This window comes from Ochotona curzoniae, unplaced genomic scaffold (assembly GCF_017591425.1).
Source record: "Ochotona curzoniae isolate NIBS_2020 unplaced genomic scaffold, NIBS_Ocur_1.0 contig_1071, whole genome shotgun sequence".
NCBI lineage: Eukaryota > Metazoa > Chordata > Mammalia > Lagomorpha > Ochotonidae > Ochotona > Ochotona curzoniae.
The window spans coordinates 22,138,981-22,159,524 of NW_024464939.1; the positions used below are offsets into that span (position 1 = coordinate 22,138,981).

At 40.2% G+C, this 20,544-nt stretch overlaps 1 protein-coding gene across 1 annotated transcript in view; it reads right to left on the bottom strand.

Moving 5' to 3' along the window:
• The window catches only part of CSPP1 (centrosome and spindle pole associated protein 1), a 118,618-nt gene that overhangs the window by 67,895 nt on the left and 30,179 nt on the right, over positions 1-20,544 (bottom strand). The window contains exons 6-11 of the mRNA XM_040994721.1: positions 18,980-19,060; positions 17,672-17,770; positions 15,976-16,415; positions 7,902-8,000; positions 5,729-5,796; positions 1,419-1,512 (exon numbers count right to left, since the gene is read on the bottom strand). Of these exons, the coding sequence (XP_040850655.1) occupies positions 1,419-1,512; positions 5,729-5,796; positions 7,902-8,000; positions 15,976-16,415; positions 17,672-17,770; positions 18,980-19,060 (881 nt within the window). The remainder of the gene's footprint in view (positions 1-1,418; positions 1,513-5,728; positions 5,797-7,901; positions 8,001-15,975; positions 16,416-17,671; positions 17,771-18,979; positions 19,061-20,544) is intronic.

A 20,544-nucleotide genomic window follows, 5' to 3' on the forward strand; every position in this document is an offset into this window, starting at 1 on the left:
CTACATATTTCTAATAAGAGCATTGAATAAAACGAGGCTAACAATGAACAGTGTCGCAATTAACAGCTACAAAACAAAAAGGAAAAGGCAAAACGAAACAATGACAGTGTCAAAATTCTGCCAAAGCTGACACCTATTCCCAATTTTAGACTGTAACATGAGAAGTACTTTTCCAAGGAAGATTATAAATACTGAGACTTGTCTACATCATAAACGCCTATGATTTACAATGGTTACTTTAATTTTTTCATGTACGTGTGCTATTCTGATTTCAGCTTTAAAACAATACAAAAGTTTATGTGATACCATATACAGGATAATCCAACTGGCATGTTGATAAAATTAAACTCTATTCAAGTGAGGAAGTCAGCATAGCAAAAGGTCACTTATAGAATGTATGAAGGTAACTGAGAAAGGTGGTGGAAAATGGAATAAAAACACAAATTTATTTTGCAAATAAACCCAAGCACAAAAAGGGTCGTCAAAATGCTCATGAAATAAACTACGAAAAACCAACTACAGATTTCTCAATTTTTACAGCCAAATGAAATATTTTCTAATTTTTAAAAAATATTTATGTGGGGCCCGGCGCAGTGGCGCAGTGGTTAAGGTCCTTGCCTTGCATGCCCAGGATCCCATATGGGCGCCAGTTCTATCCCGGCAGCCCCGCTTCCCTTCCAGCTCCCTGCCTGTGGCCTGGGAAAGCAGTCGAGGACAGCCCAGGGCTTTGGGATCCTGCATCCGTGTGGGAGACCCAGAAGAGGCTCCTGGCTTCAGATCAGCATTATCGGCCACTGCGCTCACTTGGGGAGTGAATCATCGGACAGAAGATCTTCCTCTCTGTCTCTCCTCTCTGTATATCCGCCTTTCCAATAAAAAAATAATAAAAAAAAATATATTTATGTGAAAGGCAAGGTTACCAAGAGGAGAAAGAGACAGAGGGATCTTCTATTCACTCATTCCTCCAGATGGCGATAATGGCCAGAGTTGGGTGAGAGCAGGTACAGAAGTATGGAAGTCATACTGGGTCATCCACCTGAGTGGCAAGAGCCCAGGTACTTGAGCCACCTCCCACTGCTTTGCAGGGTGCGTTAGCAGTGAGCTGATTCAGAAGTAGAGAAGCAGAGACTGGAACACTGTTCATATGCGATGCTGGTGTGCAGACAGCAAGTTAACCCACAGCACCACATTGTCAGACCCGAAACTTTCATTCCATCTTTCCATAAATTTCATATAGTTTCACCCACCACCTACTACAAGCAAACACTTACATGCTATTTATTCTGTTTCATAATGTCGAAATCAAAATATAAATAATTCATAAATCAAAATCATGGGTGGAAAAAATAATCACTTATGACATTTTACACAGGTGTACATTAAATTCCAATTCTGGAAAACTGCAAAACTTTCATTACCGTTTCTTATTCTTCTGTTGCTCAGCCATTTGCTCCAACAGCTCCAGTCTGTATTTCTCTTTTCTTTTCTGAATAACTTCTCGATCTTCACCTCCTATATAGTGATCAAGTAAAAAAAAAAAAAGACTCTGAAGTTTTGAGTATCATATGAAGGTAGGAACTCAAGAAAAGTTTAAGATTCATTTTTATTGGAAAGTCAGATATACAGAGAGGAGGAAAGACAGAGAAAAAGATCTTCCATTCGATTATTCACGCCTCAAGTCGTTTCAACGGCCGCAACTGAGCCGGTCTGAAGACAGGAACCTGGAGCTTCCTCTAGATTCCCCATGTGGGTGCAGGGTCCCAAGCCTTTGGGCAATCCTCGACTGCTTTCCCATGCCACAAGCAGGGAGCTGGATGGGAATTGGGGCTATGGGATACGGGTGAAGCCAAAGCCAGACTAGGCTGGAATTCAATGCAGGTCTGCCACTTGGATGCCAGGGGCCCAAGGACTTGAGCTATCTTATGTTGATTTCCCATGCACATTAGCCAGAGAGCCGGATGGAACAGCCAAGACTTGAACCAACAGTCAGATGGGATGCCAACATTGCAAGCTATGGCTTAACTTGTTGTTGTCACAAAATTCACCCCAGGATTCCATTTTGAACTTTATCAAAAAGTAATTACTGAGGACGCGAAGAAATACAGATTTTAAAAAATCACATATAGGCCTGGCACAGTAGCCTAGTGGCCAAAGTCCTCTGCTTGCTTATCCCAGGATTCCATATGGGCACCAGTTCATATTCCAGCAGCTCCACTTCCCTTCCAGCTCCCTGCTTGTGGCCTGGGAAAGCAGTAGAACAGCGAAAGCCTTGGGACCCTGCACCCATTATTTTTTAATGTGACTGAGACAGTATTTTCTCCACAATCTAAATAACTGATCTCCCAACCATCAGTGGCTATACAGCTTATCAGATGGGCACAAAGGCAACACAAATTCTCTAAAACAGTGTTTTTTAGAATCAATGTAGCTATCTTGATACCACTTCTAACCATATAATACCAAGGCATAATGTTTCAAAATGAGCAAAACACACAAAATAACTGTTTTCTAGATACTGTAATTTACAAGGTATAGGGAAGGAAAACTCAAACACAGTCAAGAATCTAACCTAAATTGAATAAATAGAAAAACAATTGTTTTCTCGGGTCAGTGCAGAGGTATAGCAATAAAGCCACCACGTGAAACACCAGCATTCCTCATGGGCACCCAGTCTGAGACCTGGCTGCTATACTTCTGATCCATCTCCCAGCTAATGTGCCGGAAAAAGAAGGTCGTGCTTCCCGGCCTCCATCTAGTCCATTTCTAGTCAATGTAGTCATTTTGGAGAATAAACCAGTATATGGAAAATTTCTCTCTCTCTCATTGCAAGTCTACCTTTCAAGTAAATAAATCTTTTTTTAAGATTTATTTATTTTTATTGCAAAATCAGATATATACAGAGAGGAGGAGAGACAGAAAGAAATATCTAGCATCCGACCATTTACTCGCCAAGTGACCACAACGGCTGGTGCAGCACCAATCCGAAGCCAGGAGTCCAGACCTGGCTTCGCACACAGGTGCAGGGTCCCAAAGCTTTGGGCCGTCCTCGACTGCTTCCCCAGGCCACAAGCCGGGAGCTGGATGGGAAGTGGAGTTGCCGGGATTAGAACCGGCACCCATATGGGATCCTGGCACGTTCAAAGCAAGGACTTCAGCCACTAGGCCACGGCATTGGGCCCAAAAATAAATAAATCTTTAAAAATGTTTTCTTGAGCAGATAGAAGTAAAAATTCTGTAAGGTTTAAATATCTGCAAGTTAGAAAAGCATAAAAAGTTCTAGAAACCCAGAGAACCCACTATACTTCACTGTGCACAAGTCAATGCATTCAGAGAAAAGTCCATTCAAACTAAGCAGGAAGGTAACAATTGAAAATATAACTAAAGGCATCATATAAATTAACTGAATTAATCAAAATGGAGATTATCTTGGATAGGTCTATAGAATCAGATGAAAACTCTTGGAAAAAGAGCTTGTCCTCTGTGATTCTGGATTCTCCTGGCTGGAACTATAAAACAAGCAGATGAGAAAGTCTACACAGCAAGAGATGGCAGACAGCCTCTAGGACCTGTGAGTAGCTTCCAGTCCACACCCAGTAAGTCAGCGCCCTCAATCAAAGAGTCAAAACTTCATCAACTAAGACGGGCAAGGCTGAGCCATTAGTACATGCCAACATGCACAAAAACCCGGGCCTGGGGGGTAGGCACAGTAAAGGTTATTCGAGGTTGCCCTGTCTAGACGATGGTACCTTCTGGTGGACATGGGGACTGAGCCTGTGGCGAGCTGGGCTGATCTAAGCAGCAATATCATCTGTCAGTTTGCATGAGCTATGGGCAGGGAGTAGAAATGACCAGGCACCTATATCAACTGTTACACATTTTGGCTGGTACAAGTGACAAACCAAACTTGACCTTGTACTGGCTAGTGCACACAAGAGTCATGTCTGAGGTCACCCCAAGCAAGATTTCTTGGGGGTACCCCAAGGGGACACCCCAATTATAGCATTGGACTTAAAAGCTGGCCACAGGGGAAACCCATGATATGTGGTCCAACCTTGAAGTGCGTGTACTGGGACAGGCGTCCTCAGTTGCTGATGCCTGTGCAGTGGACAGCATGCCCAGATGCTCACAGGACACATGACAGCCAGCACATCTAGACCAGTAAGTGACGTCAACTGCCTTGTCAGAAGATGGAAAGCAGAACAGGTTGGACAATTCTGTCTGGATGTGTGGATGCACTAAGATGGACTCTGTTAACCAACAGACCTTGGAAAGATTTTCTCAACCCTGGAATAAGGAAACCAACAACTTCCCTCAGCTATCAACACTACTCAAGTGACACCGCCACAACATTCTTCATCACATTAGGGTCTCTGAGGAGTTACCACTTGGCCATCCCCTATACCTGGGTGCCGATGCATTTAGACAGCAAGAAGCAGTCCCCTTCTCCTCCCCTGTGGACACAGGAGAAGGAAAAAATGAAAAAAAACAAACATCCGTCCCACCCACTTTCCTGGGTACCTGAACCTTCCCACCCTTATCACAGACCCACATGGACATGCATCCATCTCAACTACGTATATATTATTTTAAAAAGAACACTACTTGGGACAGATACATTTCATACTTGAGTACCTGATTTGAGACCCAGCTACTTCACTTCAGATCTAACTTCACAGTAGTATGCAACCAAGGAGGCAGCAAGTAATGGTTCAAGTACCTGAGTCTCTATATACTTGAGAAACAAATTAAATTCTGGGCTCCTGGCTTCAGCCTAACCCAACTGAGGTTTTCACAGCAATTTGGGAAGCAAACCAATGGAAAGAAAAATCTACCTCTGTCTCTCTGTTGGCTTCAAAATAAAATGAAAATAGATTTTTAAAAGCTCTTTAAAAAGCACCCTGGCCCAGCACCATAGCCTAGTGGCTAAAGTCCTCACACTGCACATGCCGGTATCCCATATGGGTGCTAGTTCTAATCCCAGCTGCTGCACAACCCATCTAGCGTCCTGCTTGTGGCCTGGGAAAGGAGTGGGAGATGGCCCAAAGCCTTGGGACCCTGCACCTGTAAGGGAGACCTGGAAGAAACTCCCGGCTTTGGGATCAGCTCAGCTCCAGCTGGTCCAGCTGCTTGGGGAATGAATCAGTGGACGAAAGATCTCTGTCTCTGTCTCTCCTCCTCTATTTGTGTCTGCCTTTCCAACAAATATAAATCTTAAAAAAAAAAAAAAGGAGTAATCAACCAATAAGGGTTTAGTGTTTTCTACTAGCATTAAAAGTGGAAATAATTGGGCCCGGCACCGTGGCACAGTGGTTAAGGTCCTTGCCTTGCATGCCCAGGATCCCATATGGGCGCCGGTTCTAATCCCGCCAGCCCCGCTTCCCATCAAGCTCCCTGCTTGTGGCCTGGGAAAGCAGTCGAGGACGGCCCAAAGCTTTGGGACCCTGCACCCACATGGGAGACCCAGAAGAGGCTCCTGGCTTCGGATAGGCACAGCACCGGCCATTGCACTCACTTGGGGAGTGAATCATCGGATGGAAGATTTTCCTCTCTGTCTCTCCTCTCTGTATATCCACCTTTCCAATAAAAATAAAATAAATCTTTAAAAAAAAAGTGGTAATAATTAAAACTCAGTTCTCACTGAAGGCTTTTATAAGACATTCTGCAAAAATTCAATAGAGTATTCGAAAAACAAAAATTCTGCCACAATGTATTCAAACTTCTTACATACCAAACAGCATCCCTGCAAAAGGACTGCAGATCTCTCGATTGGATCTGGATGGTGCATTGTCTTGAGCACTAAAAGACAAAGAGTTAACAAATCACATCATTTTCAGGAAGCAAAACTGAAATAGTTACATGCAGATTTGAGTTACAGCACTTCGAAAGTTCTATGGACTCCATAATACCTATATTAATATACATTAAGATTAGCAGCATATTCAAGACTACAAAAACCACAGCTTTAGAGCAGGCGGTCGGGGGTGAGGCTGCTGGTTGGGACACTCCTGTCACAGGGCCTGAGATGAAGTTCCACCTCCACTTTGTCAGCTTCCTGCTAATGCACCTGGCAAGCACCAGATATTAACTCAGTGACTGGGGTCTCTGCAGACTCAAATGGAGTCTCTGACACCAGCTTCAGTCTAACCTAGCCCCAGCTGCTACAGCATTGGAGTGAGTGAGAGAGAGGAAGAGAGGGAGACGGCCTTTCTATCTCATTTGGCTCTTCAAGTTCTCTTGATTTTCAGATAAAACTCCTTTTCAAATATATAAGCCCAGTAAGGAAAACAAATTTTTAAAATGTATTCTCTTATTTAAGCACTGTTTATATAATATTGTCAAAGAAAACGAATACTTTTCTTGACACATAACAATATTATCATTACTTTATACTATAGTTTCAGAAATTTTACCAAATGATAAAAACTATACAAAGGAACGTTCAAAATAAAATATATACAATTCCTATTTGACAGAAATACTTATGAGCACTAATTTTTCAAGTAAGCATAAAAATTATCCAGATAATAATAAATAATAAATAAGCCAAAATTTAAGAAGTTCTGAGACAAAAAAAATCATAACAGGCGAGGCATAATGGCTCAATTGGCTAATCCTCTGCCTCAGACTACTGGGAACCCTAACGAGCGTCAGTTCATATCCCGGCTCTTCCACTTCCCATCCAGCTCCCTGCTTATGGCCAAGGAAAGCACCAGAGGATGGTCCAAAGCCTTGGGACCCTGAGCCTGCTTGGGAGACCCAGAAGAAGCTCCTGGCTGGATCAGCTCAACTCTGACCATTGTGGTCATCTGGGCAGTGAACCAGCAGATGGAACTTTCTGTCTTTTCTCCTTCTCTCTGTAAATCTGACTTTCCAATAAAAACAAAATGTTTAAAAAAAATTCACATGTCTATTTTTTGTTTATTTCCAGTCAAGGTACATCACAGTGACACCAAATATCTTGAAAACTATTTACAGTCCATTAAACCGACTGAATTTCCTTTCCTTGTTTCAAATACATTTACATTCTTTATGATAGGGACTTGCTGAGATCCTTTTAGCACACATTATAATCAAAAATATGTCTTCGGGCCCAGCCCGGTGGCGCAGTGGTTAAGGTCCTCGCCTTGCACGCCCGGGATCCCATATGGGCACCAGTTCTATCCCGGCAGCCCCACTTCCCTTCCAGCTCCCTGCCTGTGGCATGGAAAGCAGTCGAGGACGGCCCAAAGCTTTGGGACCCTGCACCCGCATGGGAGACCCAGAAGAGGCTCCTGGCCTTGGATCGGCATAGTATCGACCATTGTGCTCACTTGGGGAGTGAATCATCGGACGGAAGATCTTCCTCTCTGTCTCTCTTCTCTGTATATCCGCCTTTCCAATAAAAAAAAAATAAAGATAAATCTTAAAAAAAAAAAGTCTTCGAATACCATGAGATACAGTTGTAAATTTTCATTTACCACTACTTATCTCCTTGCATTTTAACATTTATTTATTTCATTGGAAACTCAGATATCACAGAGGAGGAGAGAAAGAGAGATCTTCCATCTGATGATTCACTCCCCAAGTGGTTACAGCAGCTGGTGCTAAATCAGTGTGAAGCCAGCAGCCAGAGCTTCTTACAGGTCTCCCATGCAGGTGCAGAGTTCCAAGGCTTTGAGCCATTCCCTACTGCTGTCCCAGGTCACAAGCAGGGATCTGGATGGGAGCTGGAGCAGAAAGGATTAGAACTGGTGCCCATAAGGGATCCCAGCAGATGCAAGGCAAGGATTTAAGCCACTCGGCCATGACATCAGTCCCTACATTTTTATCTCATTTCTAATAAGGAAAGCTGTTAGTATGGCCTTTCTTCTTTTCAGTAAACCTGTTTTAAGCAGGTGCATAATTCACATAACATACTATACCTTTTATTGCCAGCAGATGAAATGCGTGTGTTTAACTGTTCTGTGACATCACCGTCATACTCCACAGGAGACCCAGTCCCTCGTCTGCTCCCGTGCATCCTTAAAAACACATCAGCTTATAGAGCCTGACCCCCACACAGCAGACCCTCTCACAACAGTGTTGGGATTTTAACATTCCAGATCAGAATATTAAAAAGAGAAAAAAGCATTATAATGAGGTTATATAAATACATTCGAAAATTAAAACGAGCGGTTCCAAATGTATGTGGCTTGCTGGCTACAACAAATAAAAGTTAGATTTCATTTTTTTCCCATTATTTCCAAAACTTCTGAAAACTATTAAATTTCAAAATTTCAAAGTTGAAGCATTTTAAAATGAAAGCAAGTTAATGTAACACATTTTATCATTCACTTAATAAGTGAATAACTGAGCTCTTACTATATGTCCAGGAATATTTTAAGCACTGATTATTCAAGCATCATCTTATGTACTCACAAGTATTATAGCTGAAATTAAAAATTCAAGGATGAGCTTATGCAATTAACCCACGTTACAGATCAACATTTTTTAACCATCAAATGAAATATAGTAAGTCATAACATTTGCTATATCACAAAAAATTATCAACAGATGAACGGAAACCTTTTAAACACCCTGTTAACATGAATATAAATTAATTCACTTTTCTCACAAAGTTATAAACAACAACAATGAAGATTAAAACAGCTCTTGAAAAAAAAAACCTTTTTTTTTTTTTAGAAAACAATGACCAAAACGTTTCACTACATTGACCTTTCTTTTCCATTTGGCAAACATTGATTTTTTTTTTAATCTTAATTTCTCACGCAGAGAAAACCTACGTGACTTTCACATCAGCATTTATTAGCAGCCATGAATATCACCATTTCAAAAGTCAAATTCCTTTACATGGTTAACAGACTACATTGTTTTTCTTAAAAGAAAGCTACCAGGAAAAAAAAAAAAAAAACAACTGCTGTTACAGCACTTTAGGTGAATATTTTAGGTGAATCTCCTTGTCAGATTAACAAATTGGTGATTTTCGGCTTTACAAGCAAAGGAATTTTTCACTCCTCATAAACAGGAACATAAAATTCTTTCTTGTTTCCATCATTTAAGGCACTGACAATATAAACTATGAAAAAATTCTACTTGATTTTAATCCTCATAACAAGGACTTGCCATGGCAAATAACATTTATACTTTTAAGCCCTTTTAAATAGAACTTTCAAATTTATTTCATCATAAAACAGAGAGTTTTAACTTATCTGAAACCTACGTGTTCAGATTTCCCTTTAAGTGACATACTGGGTGCCAGCACTGTGGCAAACCGGTAAAGCTGCCACCTGTAATACTGGCATCCCATTCAGACATCAGCTCATGCCCTACCTGCCTTACATCTCATCCAGGCGACAACATGGGAAAAGCAATGGAAAATAATTCAAGTGTTTGGGTCCTGCTATGAATATGGAAGACTTGGATAAAGTTGTTGGCTCCCAACTTCAGCCCTAGCCATCTTGGCATATGGGAAGTGAACCTGCAGACAGATCTGTCTCTCCCTCCCTATTAACTCTTACAAACGAAAATTCAAAAAAAAAAAAAAAAGTGGGGTTAGAACTGTGGAATAGCAAGTTAAGTCGGCCTGTGATGTGGGCATCCTATATGGTCACCAATTCAAGTCCTAGCATCTCCACTTGAACTTCACCAGTTCAAGCTCTGGCTTATGGCCTGCGAAAGAAGCAGAGGATAACCCAAGTCCTTGCAGCCCTCCACTCACATGGAAGACCAGAAGCCTCCTAGCTCCTGGTTTGTGGTTTCAAACCAGTCTCAGCCCTGGCTGTTGCAGTCATTTGGGGAGCAAATCTGAAGACGAAAGCTCTCTCTCTCCTTCTTTCGCTGCAACTCTGCCTTCCAAATACAATTTTTTTTAAATGACATAAGTTCAGTGTCATTTTCTATTTCTACTACTTAAAAAAAGTTAAATATAAACTCAAATGCAAATCCGCAACTAACCATGATGGTATTCTGACACAGCAGGTTGAGCCACTTCCTGTGACGCGAACATCTCATGAGGGCTGGTTAGAACACCAGCTAGTGGCACAGCAAGCTACTCTTCTTCCTGCAGTGCCAACATCCCATATGAGTGCTGGTTTATGTCCTGCCGGCTCCACTTTTGATTCTACTACCTGTTTATCACCTGGGAAGGCAGCAGATGACGGCCCAAGTCCTTGCATCTCTGCAGTCACCAGGGAGACCCACAAGAGAAGCTCCTGGCTTCAGATAGACTCGGCTCCAGCCACTGCATCCACTTGGAAAGTGAACAAGAAATGGAGGACCGCTCTCTATAAAAATCTGTCTTTCAAGTAAAAAACAGGTTTAAAAAAAAAAAAAAGATTGTGCTGGTTTGCTTAGGACCTTGCCCATAAACATTTTCCTTTGCTGATTTTGCACTGGAATCTTTTGTAAGAAGTCACAGCTATGAATACAAATACATACAGTGCTCTGAGCCCTCCCAGTGAATCATCAACTTGGGAATAATCCTGCGAACCCATCCACAACACAACATGCAAAACCTAAATCTGCTGATGTAGTAAACAGGTATTTCTACAAATGAAAATTTTAACAAGACAGACATTCCAGGTTACAACTTTATAAAAGCATAACTCAGGATACTAGAAGTAAATTTAACACTGACAAAAATTTGTTTTAAAATTTACCCAAGATCTTGTAGCTTCCTGCATTTTCAGTTAGTTGTCAGAGGACAATACCCAAATTCTTTTTCATCTTTCTTTAGTTGTACCTCAAGTACCCACATTAAAATGTTTTTAGCCTCTGTAGATAATAAAGCAAACACAATAGGCCCAAAATTCACTCTAAATTTTTCAAAGTTCGCTCGGGAGTTTAAAAATTTAGGTTATTTTTGTATAACATGAAGGTCTAAAATCTACAGTTAAACTGTAGGTTTCCTATGAAAAGCCAACATAAAATAGACTCTAAGGCATATCTTCCACTGAGGGAAAAAAAAAGGTTACAAAGGTCTCCTATAACTGATAATTACAACAGAATCATGACTAACAAGATGTTCAAAAAGTTACTGAAAACCAGAGATACGCATTGCACTAAATCATTTTTCTTAAAACAGGAAGGCATCATCTTCAGTCTTATGAAATGACTCACATGATTATGCTTACACTATGAAATGAAGAGAATGACTGTTTACAAGTACAGATTCCACAGGTATTTTTTCAAAAGTTTTTTCTTTTTGCATTAGTAAATTCAAGACCTACGGGCCTAGCACAACGGCTCAACTGGCTAATTCTGCAGAGGGCCTCTAGTACCATGGCAGAGGATGGAGTGTAGGACAAACTGGAGAACTCTCCTGGTCAAGCTTTGACAAGCGAGTACCTCGGTAAATGGAGACTCTAAGGTGGAATACACCAGCCAATGGGCCTTGGAAGATTTCCTCAACTTTAGAGCAACAAAATCTCAGAACTATGAAAACCACTTAAGCACTACCTTTGGAACATGCTGGACTTTCTGGATCCTAGCAGTACCTCACCCCCAGGCACTGATGCCATTAGGCTGCTGGGACCACTCCTCTCCCTGTGTCCCTCCCCTCCCCCAGCTAAGGGAAGGAAAAAAGAAAAGTGGGAGCAACTGTCTCATCCACTTACCCCTATTCCTCAACCTTTCCCACCCTAATCAGTGGTAAAAACGGGCATGCCATTACTCTCCCCTATGTCAACATCAAAAATAAAATTTTTTTCAAAATAAATGGTATAAAGAAAAAAATATTTTTTGCATTAGTAAGTGCAAGACCTACGAATCCAGCACTATGGTTCAACTGCTAGTCCTCAACTTTGCAAGGATCCCAAATGGGCACCAGTTCCTGTCCCTGCTGCTCCACTTCCCATCTAGCTTCCTGCTTCTAGCCTAGGAAAGCAGTAAATACAATGTATTTTAGAAATCTCTACTGGGGAAAATGAGCCTTCCTTGAAGAAAGGCACTGCAGAATGCAACAGTAGTTTTATTATTGCTACTTTTCAATCCCTTCAACATTAAGGGAAACTGACAAAAGACACTACCTAGAAGAAATGTACTCACTGAACATCTAAGAACAACCCAATTGTAATCAAATCCCAGGAGTCCAACTGAGGCCCAGTCCATACCTGGGAAGTCCCTTCTCTTAACTGTGGCTTTAGTCTATCTCAGCTTAAGCCTATTCCTGTGATCCAGAGCAGTCTAAACATTCCATGGTTTGAATATATATGTACACTCACCACACCTCAACATACTCAGTTCTATTTGAAAGAGACAGAAAGCAAGAGAATTTGCTTCCTTGACATGCAAATCATGTATGACTAAAGGAATAAATGTTTAAGTAATATTAGTACTTATTATAGAAAAAAGTTACACAACATGTAAAAATGTTTTCCCTGCCTAGTTCCTTGAACACAGTGATCAAGAGCCAACTGATTAGAGATATATATACTTAAAATTGTGTATGTAAAATTTACATGTTTATACGTTTATATGTGTATATATTAAAATTGTATTTATCTGAAAGGTGGATTTACAAAGACAGAAACAGAAAGAGCTTTTCTATCTGCTAATTCACTCCCCAAAAATGGTCACAATGCCTAGACTCAGGGCAGTGAGAAGCCAGGAGCTTCTTTCCAGGTCTCCCGCATGGGTGCAGGGATCCAAGGACTTGGGTGTCAGGTCAGAAGTGCAACAGCCAGGAGTTGAACCAGTGCCCATAAAAGATGCCAGCACCACAGTGGTCTTGCCAGCTATGCCACAGAGATATCCTCCAGGTAAAAGCCTTAATGCAGAGAAACTAGAGGTCAAGTTTACACAACAAACACAACACTCTTCAAAAGAAAAAAAAAGGCAATTGTTTAACAGCAGATATTCTCAGGTAATTTAATGTACAATTTTTGAATGATAATGAATAACCTTTCCTTAATTGAGTCACAAAAACAAACTATCTCAGAAAATAACACCACATTATAAAAATACAACATTAACCACCTACTGGTCCTCACTTAAAAGAAACCACCGGAGGCAGCAATGAGATGCAGAAGGCTAAGCGGCAACATGTAGTGTCAGCATCCTATTTGGGTGCTGGTTCGCCTCCCAGCTGCTCCATTTCCAATCCAGCTATCTGCTAATGTGCCCGAGAAAGCAGCAGAGAATGCCCGAGTGCTTATATCCCTGCCACCTGTGTGGGAGACCTGAAACTCATGCTCCTGACTGACCTGGCCCAGCCGAGGCTACTGCAGCCCTTGAAGGAATGAATCAGCAGATGGAAGACCCCTCCTCTTTTTTCACCATCTCTTTCTGTAACTCTACCTTTCAAATAAATAAGTCTTTAAGAGAAAAAAAGAAACCACCTAATTTATAATAATGATATTTCACACTGTTTCATATCCAGAATTCCTCTCTTGTGAATGAGCTGACCTATTAAGGATCACTACCAAAGGTAACAAGAGGGCCCAACACTATGGCGCAGAGGGGTTAAGCCACTACCTTCCATCTCAACATCCTATGTGGGCAGTGATTCAATTCCTGGCTTCCTAACTTTTCATTTTTCATTTCTTTCCTAATTTTTATGTTTACCTTAACGTTATTTTCTACTGTCAACTCCCATCTTTCAAGGTGGGACAATTAAGTATTAAAATGGTGCTTATAAAAACAAATGAAACAATGAAGCTGCTAAAACCAAAAAGAAATCAATGCCAAACTAATCAACTTATTGCTCTAATAGGTCATTTCCCTTCATATGTCTCTTCCACATTAAACATGCATAATGGTTAGAAAGTATTCTAGAGGGCCCCGCACAACAACCTAGTGGCTAAAGTCCTCGCCTTGCATACTCCAGAATCCCATCTGAGCATCGGTTCATATCCTGACTATTTCATTTCCCATTCAGCTCCATGCTTGTGGCCTAGGAAAGCAGTAGAGGATGGCCCAGACTCGGGGCCCTGTACCCGTGTAGGAGACCCGGAAGAAACTCCTAGCTCCTGGCTTTGGATCAGCTTAGCTTCAGCTGTTATGGCCATTTGGGGAATGAACCAGCAGATGGGAAGATTTCTGTCTCTCCTTCTCTCTGTAAGTCTGACATTCCAATAAAATAAATATTCTAAAAATACTCTAGAATGCATCCTACATTAAGAAAGTACTTGATCTATGTGGCTAATATATGTTCTAATTTTGTATATAGCAATACTTTAGAATATTAAATGATTACTAATTACAAACTACCAAATGCAACATGTAAGTGCAATAACAGTGCTAAACAGATCACACAAACTAGAAAATAGCCATTTTTTACGTCAAAAGCATTTTACTCATTAACTTCGGTTAAAACATAATAAGGTATATTAACCATTAACTTCTAAAATTAGGTTAATGAGTAATAAAGAACAGGTTGACTACGTTTAAAAGATGTGGTAAATTTCCAAACACCTAAGAATTATTACCACTCAACTTTCGAAAGCTCTTGAACATTTACAATTTTCTCATCTTGATATATAAGTATGAATACAAACACATATACATAGAAAGAACGCAGCAGTCTCATGGCTAATCACCTCAATTGCTTCAGAACACTGCCGGTGGTTCATGATATGAGTTTGAGAAAGTAAAATCATTTCCTGGGGAAATTTTAACTTTCCCCTTTTAAAGTGAACAAAATATTCCATTAATACCCTGTGGGGCCTGAAGTCGGTGCGGAAGGTTGAGCTATGACCTGAACCCAGCGTCCCAGATCAAGTGCCAAGTAGATAGAGTCTTGGCTGCTTTGTTTCCAGCCCAGCTTCCTGCCAGTGCACCAAGGAAGGAGCTAATGATAGCTCAACTGCTTGGGGCTCTGCCACCCACATGGAGTCCCAGAAGATGTCGCAGGCTCCTGGCTTCAACCTAGCCCAGCCCCAGCTGCTGTAGCCATTTAGGGAGTAAATGAGCAGATGGAAGATCTTTAGGTCTCTTCCTCTAATGCTAATTTCCAAATAAAGAAAATAAATCTTAAAACACTAATAAATACACTCTAGCATTTGAGGAGGTTTATAGACTAATTGAAGAGGAACTAAGATGACAATGATTAAAAGAGGGACAGACATTTGCAATAGCAGCTAAAATGCTGCTTGGGGTGCCTGCATTGAATCTCTGAGCTCCTGGGCTTCAGTCCCCACTTCATTCCCAATTCCAGCTTCCTACCACAGCACCCTGCGAGGCACTACATGACTGCTCAAGTAGCTGGGTGCCGGACACCCACAGGGGAGACCTGGCTTGGTTTCTACTTCCAGAAGCAACCGCAGGCACTTAGGAATTATGTCAACAGACTAAGCTATTCTCTCCCTCAAATAAATACAGATACTACAACTTATCACACACCGATTTTTAAAAAGAGAAAAGTTAGCGAAATTTTAAAAAATGAAAGAAAATTAATTTTGTACTTCTCACAATATTTTACAATTGTTTTGTCAAGAATTTATGTCAAAAGGTTAAATTTAAAAAGCAATATGTTGATAGAGGTACTTGAGCATATTTGAATAATAAGATAAATTGTTTAATCTATTTGAAGGAGCCCTTTTTTCTCCATATTTTAACTTCTGAAACTGCCGCCTTTCACCTACCTAGGGACACAATGAATCAGGTAACTTTATAAGGTCTTCTCTCCGCGGGTTTCTGAACACTGTTAGGAAGCAGTAAGAACTCCAACTGTGAACCTTCATTCTCAGTGAGACGTTTTTACTGCCTTCCCTCGGTGCCAACCCTGAGACATGAGAGCTGCTCTGTTCCCTTCTGTCGCTGTGTTCACTTACCACTTACTTCGACATGAACAGTACAACCTTTCAGTTCTACTTTCATAACAGAGTATCTTCAAGTATTTTAGTTTTTCCCTCAGTGGCAACTTAAAAAATGGTGCATCAGAAAATTCACAGCATTTTAAAAGTCATCAAATTTAGTGAATCAAATGAAATCGTTTCTCCCAATAATAAAATTAACAGTCATATTATACAAAGAAAACAGAAATGAAGTTGTAAATACCTGTCATTTGGATACACTCTCAAAAGTCTTCTATCAAAATCACTCTCAAATCTAAACCTCTCATCCATTTCTTCACTTACTTCCGGATCTTGGTGTGGTCTATAATAGTGTCTATCAATTACGTAATTGTCATTAAACCTGCGAAGTCTTCTGTCTGGAACTTCAGACTTCTTAGACAAACTTGGGTACTCTGTATTAGAGATGCCCACTTCTTCACTTGTTTTTTTTATATTTCTTCTATTCCTTAATTCAATCTCATCATCTAGTTGCCGATATCTGTCCTCTTCCAGCCGTCTTTGGTTTAGAAGTTGTTCATATGCCTCTGAAGGAACTAAAGTATCTGTTGCAGGACCCTCTGAATTTTCATATGATGTGTGTAGTTGTGAAGGTGTATCAGGTTTAACTTGACTAAAAGCTTTTTTAACCCCTTCACTGTTGGGCTATTCAAGGAGAAAAAAGAAAACCTTAGTAAGACACCATCTCTTAAAAGGAAGTTAAATCCTCAAATTGTGCTTAGTTTATCACTTTGTTTACAATTACTTGCAGCAACTTTCTTTAGAAGGAAAACAAAGCAAATTTTATCTTGCAAAAAACGTACTAACTATATACACAGATAGCAATAACACCTGGTTATAAAAGAATAAGCTAAACTCAAATTCCTACCCAAGAGGTTCTAGGTACATTTTTACCTATTCCTTCAAAATATTACAAATTCTCAATTCTCAGCAAAAAGAATTGAGAGGTGGTAAATATTTTGGCCCCAGAAATACCATCTATCTTTAAGTCTCAGAAAGAAACTATATAACTAGAAATAGTCAACATTTTTTAAAACCGTTAAAAAATAAACACTTAACAAAACAATTATCCAACATCCTATCATCCCAGTAAGGATACATTTTTATTGGTTTGCTGGTTTGAAATGCAGAGTTACAGAGAGAAGGTCAGACAGAAAAATCTTCCTACCAGTGGGTTCACTCCCCAAGATGACAGCAACAGCCAGAGTTGAGCCAACCTGCCAGGAGCCAGGAGCTTCTTTCAGTTCTCCCGCTTGGGTGGGCAGGGGCCCAAGGACCTGAGCCATCCTCCACCACCCTCCCCCAACACAAGAAGGAAGTTGGAACAGAAGCAGAGCAGCTGGGACTACAATTGTGCCCTTATGGAATGCTAGTCTAATAAGCAGTGAATAAGACCACTATGGCACAGCCCCAGTCCCAAGGATACATTTTTTAAAAGCAGGGTAAGTTCTTTAATTAAGCAATTTTCAAAAATAAAGTATTAAAATTCTTGTGTTTAGCTAATTAAGGTTTAATTTTTTGGCTGTTGTGGTGGCTCAACAGGCTAATCCTCCACCTGCAAGCACCAACATCCCATTTGGGCAATGGTTCATGTCCTGGTTGCTCCACCTCTAATGGGAAAGCAGAAGAGCACGGCCCAAGTCCTTGTGTCCCTGCACACACATGGGAGGCAGGGAAGAAGGTCCTGGCTTCAAACAGGATCACCTCGGTCATTGCAACCGGTGGATGGGAGACCTTTCTCTCTGTCCCTCCTTCTCTATGTAAATCTGCCTCTCAAATAACAAAAAAATCTTTTTAAAAAAAGTTAATTTTTCAAATATTTACATAATAAAGTAATACATCTAAAACACAAAAATGTTCATGTAAGTGAAAAAAAAAAATTATCCTACGTATTTACTTGCCTCAGTACTCTTTTCAATGTGCCTGGATTTTTCACTGGATTCTTCCTTAACCCTGAGAAACTGATTGTATTCTCTGTTGCGCTCAAGTTTCAATCTTTCCTTCAAATGGAAATCGAAAGGCAATGTCAAAATCAACTACAGAAAAAGTACCTTAATCTCAAATCGAAATCACACAAGTCAGAGATTTTTACCCAGAATCAAGCCATTCTAACAAAGAAGTCGTTGCCAGGAATGGGAGAAGCAGGAAAGCTTTGACAACGCCAATGTATCTCCCCGGGTCTTTTTGCCGCGAGAGAGCATACAAATCTACGTGCACTGGTCCACTGCTACATCGAGTTTCTAACAGGAGTGAGCTGCTTGGGTAGGAAACATTTCCATTTCATACCACAGTAGCTGCAGAACTTAGCATTTTCCAAAGAGCCATACCCAATAAATCTATCCAGGTCTGTTTGCCAACAGCAATCCTGAACAAACCAAGTGCATTCTGGCAAAAGCATTCAAAGCTCAATCTTGCCAATTCATAAATATTGCAGGTTTGCCAGATGTTATTAACGTTTCCCAAGAGAAGTGACTGGACTGTGCTTCTTCCGGCTTTCAGGAACATCCCTCATCTCTAATGAATCCCCCAAACACTTGCTGCTTAGCATTTCCCTTCTGAGGTGAAAGAAGAGTCTTCACTATTCTTTTTAAGCAAACAGCAAAAATTATCCATAAATACTGCATATGTAAAAATATGATTAACAAAATACTGCAACAAAAATGTTCTGTTGAAACACACACATTAGGAAATATTCTTAAATTCATTAAATACCTTCAATGTCATTGAAGCAATACATCTACAAAAGTATGTCTTTTGAAACACACAAACTGTCCATTTTATCTTTATAAGAAGTGGATAGCACTTTACTGCTACTCCTCTAATGAGTAAGGAAATTAGAACCGACAAAAGCATTCAGTCACACCCTCATTCTACATAAGACCTCAGATCCACTCAGTTCACTGGTAACTTCATGACAGAACATAAACTTTATAGCTCAGAAACCAGTGCTAAAAAATGCAATTGTGACTATTCAGTGATGTGCAACCAAACACAGCAAAAGAATCAAAACATTAAAGAAATGGATATTATGTGGCTACAAAGTAATGGTTGGAATTTTCTTAAGCAACAGACTTCACAGATTTTTTTTTAAGAAATAGTTACAGGTGAAACAATGTAATCCTGTTTGTTCTTAAATCAAGAATATGTTCTTTCATGATTCTGATGCCTCAGAAAAACATTACCCGAAACAAGTACTCCTGCCCACCTACCTTGGCAGACAGCCTCTCACCAATAGGAAGAGAAACTCCCAGAGTAGCTGGATCTGGTTCACCCGTGGATAAAAAATTTTTCTGCATGTATACACATTTTAAAAAATAGATTATCTAATTGCCCTTAAAATTTTTCATAAATGTATTTTTACAATCTATAGCCTGAATTTCCACTTTATGAAGAGTAGAGATAATGAAGACAAAACTTCAAAAAGACAGGGACCTTAGCAAAAACCATCAAACAAAGAATTTTCTTCTGATTAACGACTTCGTAAAAGGGAGAATCAAGTCTTAATATTCATTTGTAATTCATAATCAACAATATTTCCAAAACCTCATGGAAAGTGTAATTAAAAGAGGTTTCAAAAATTTGAAATTCACACAAAATTTTTTTATAAATATTAACTTTTTGAAGACCTTTTCATAAGACGAGTAAAGGCATAGTAGAAAAGAAACATCCCCAATTTATATTCCTCTCGGCACGTATTCTTTATTCTCAGTGCTGTCCTGCTCTTTTTGTTCATCAAATAAATTTAAACTTCCTCCCTGGAGCCAGTACCATGCCACGATGGGTAAAGCTGCTGCCTGAGAACCCAACATCCCAGACTGGTGCAGGTTCGTGTCCTGGTTGTTCCACTTCTCATCCAGGTCCCATTAATGGCTTGGGAAAGTAATGAGTGATGGCCCAGGACTTTGGGCACAAGCTCTACAACTGCCCCCAAGACTTAAACAATTGTGTAACATGCAGCAATAATTTAGCACTGCTGGGATTAGAACTGTCACCCATATGGGATCCTAGCACATGCCAGGCGAGTACTTTACCACTATGCTGCTGCGCTGGGCCCAAAAGGCTGTATTTTAATTATTCTTTGGTAAAATTGGAGAATCTAGTATATATCCAAACTCTGACAGATGTGGGACTCATCAGTGAAGAATACAGATCAAGTCCCTGCCCTTCTAAAGCTTATTAAAGCAGTAGAAACTGCTAGGAAAACAGGAGTTTCCTGTGGCTATTTTATATAATATTTTTAACATGTAAGATACCAGTTAGATTCATAAATAAGAATACATTATAAGAAGCCAACATAAAACTTTAAAGTTCGGTACAGAGGTCAGGCCTAGAGATAATCATTTACTAATTCAACTGGAAAAATACTTTTGGAAACATATGCTTTTGACAATATTTCACTGATGGGAAACCTTTATTCCTTTTTATCATAATTGTTGAATATTTACTTATTTGAAAGGCAGAGTTAAAGAGAGAAAGATCTTCCTTCCACTGGTTTACTCCCTAAATGGTCACAACAGCCAGTGCCAAGCTTGGTCACAGCCAGGAGCCGGAAGCCTCCTCTGGGTCTCCCATATGGGTGCAGGTGCCCAGAGACCTAGGCCATCTTATGCTTTTCCAGGTAAACTACCAAGGAACTGGCTTCAAAGTGGAGCAGACTGCAGCTTAACCTGCAATACCAGAGCATCAGCCCCTTTCTTTATTCTTAAAAACTATAAGGAATAGTTTGTCTCAAGAGTCTTCTTTAAAAAAAAAATTAAGAGATGTGAGTATCCTG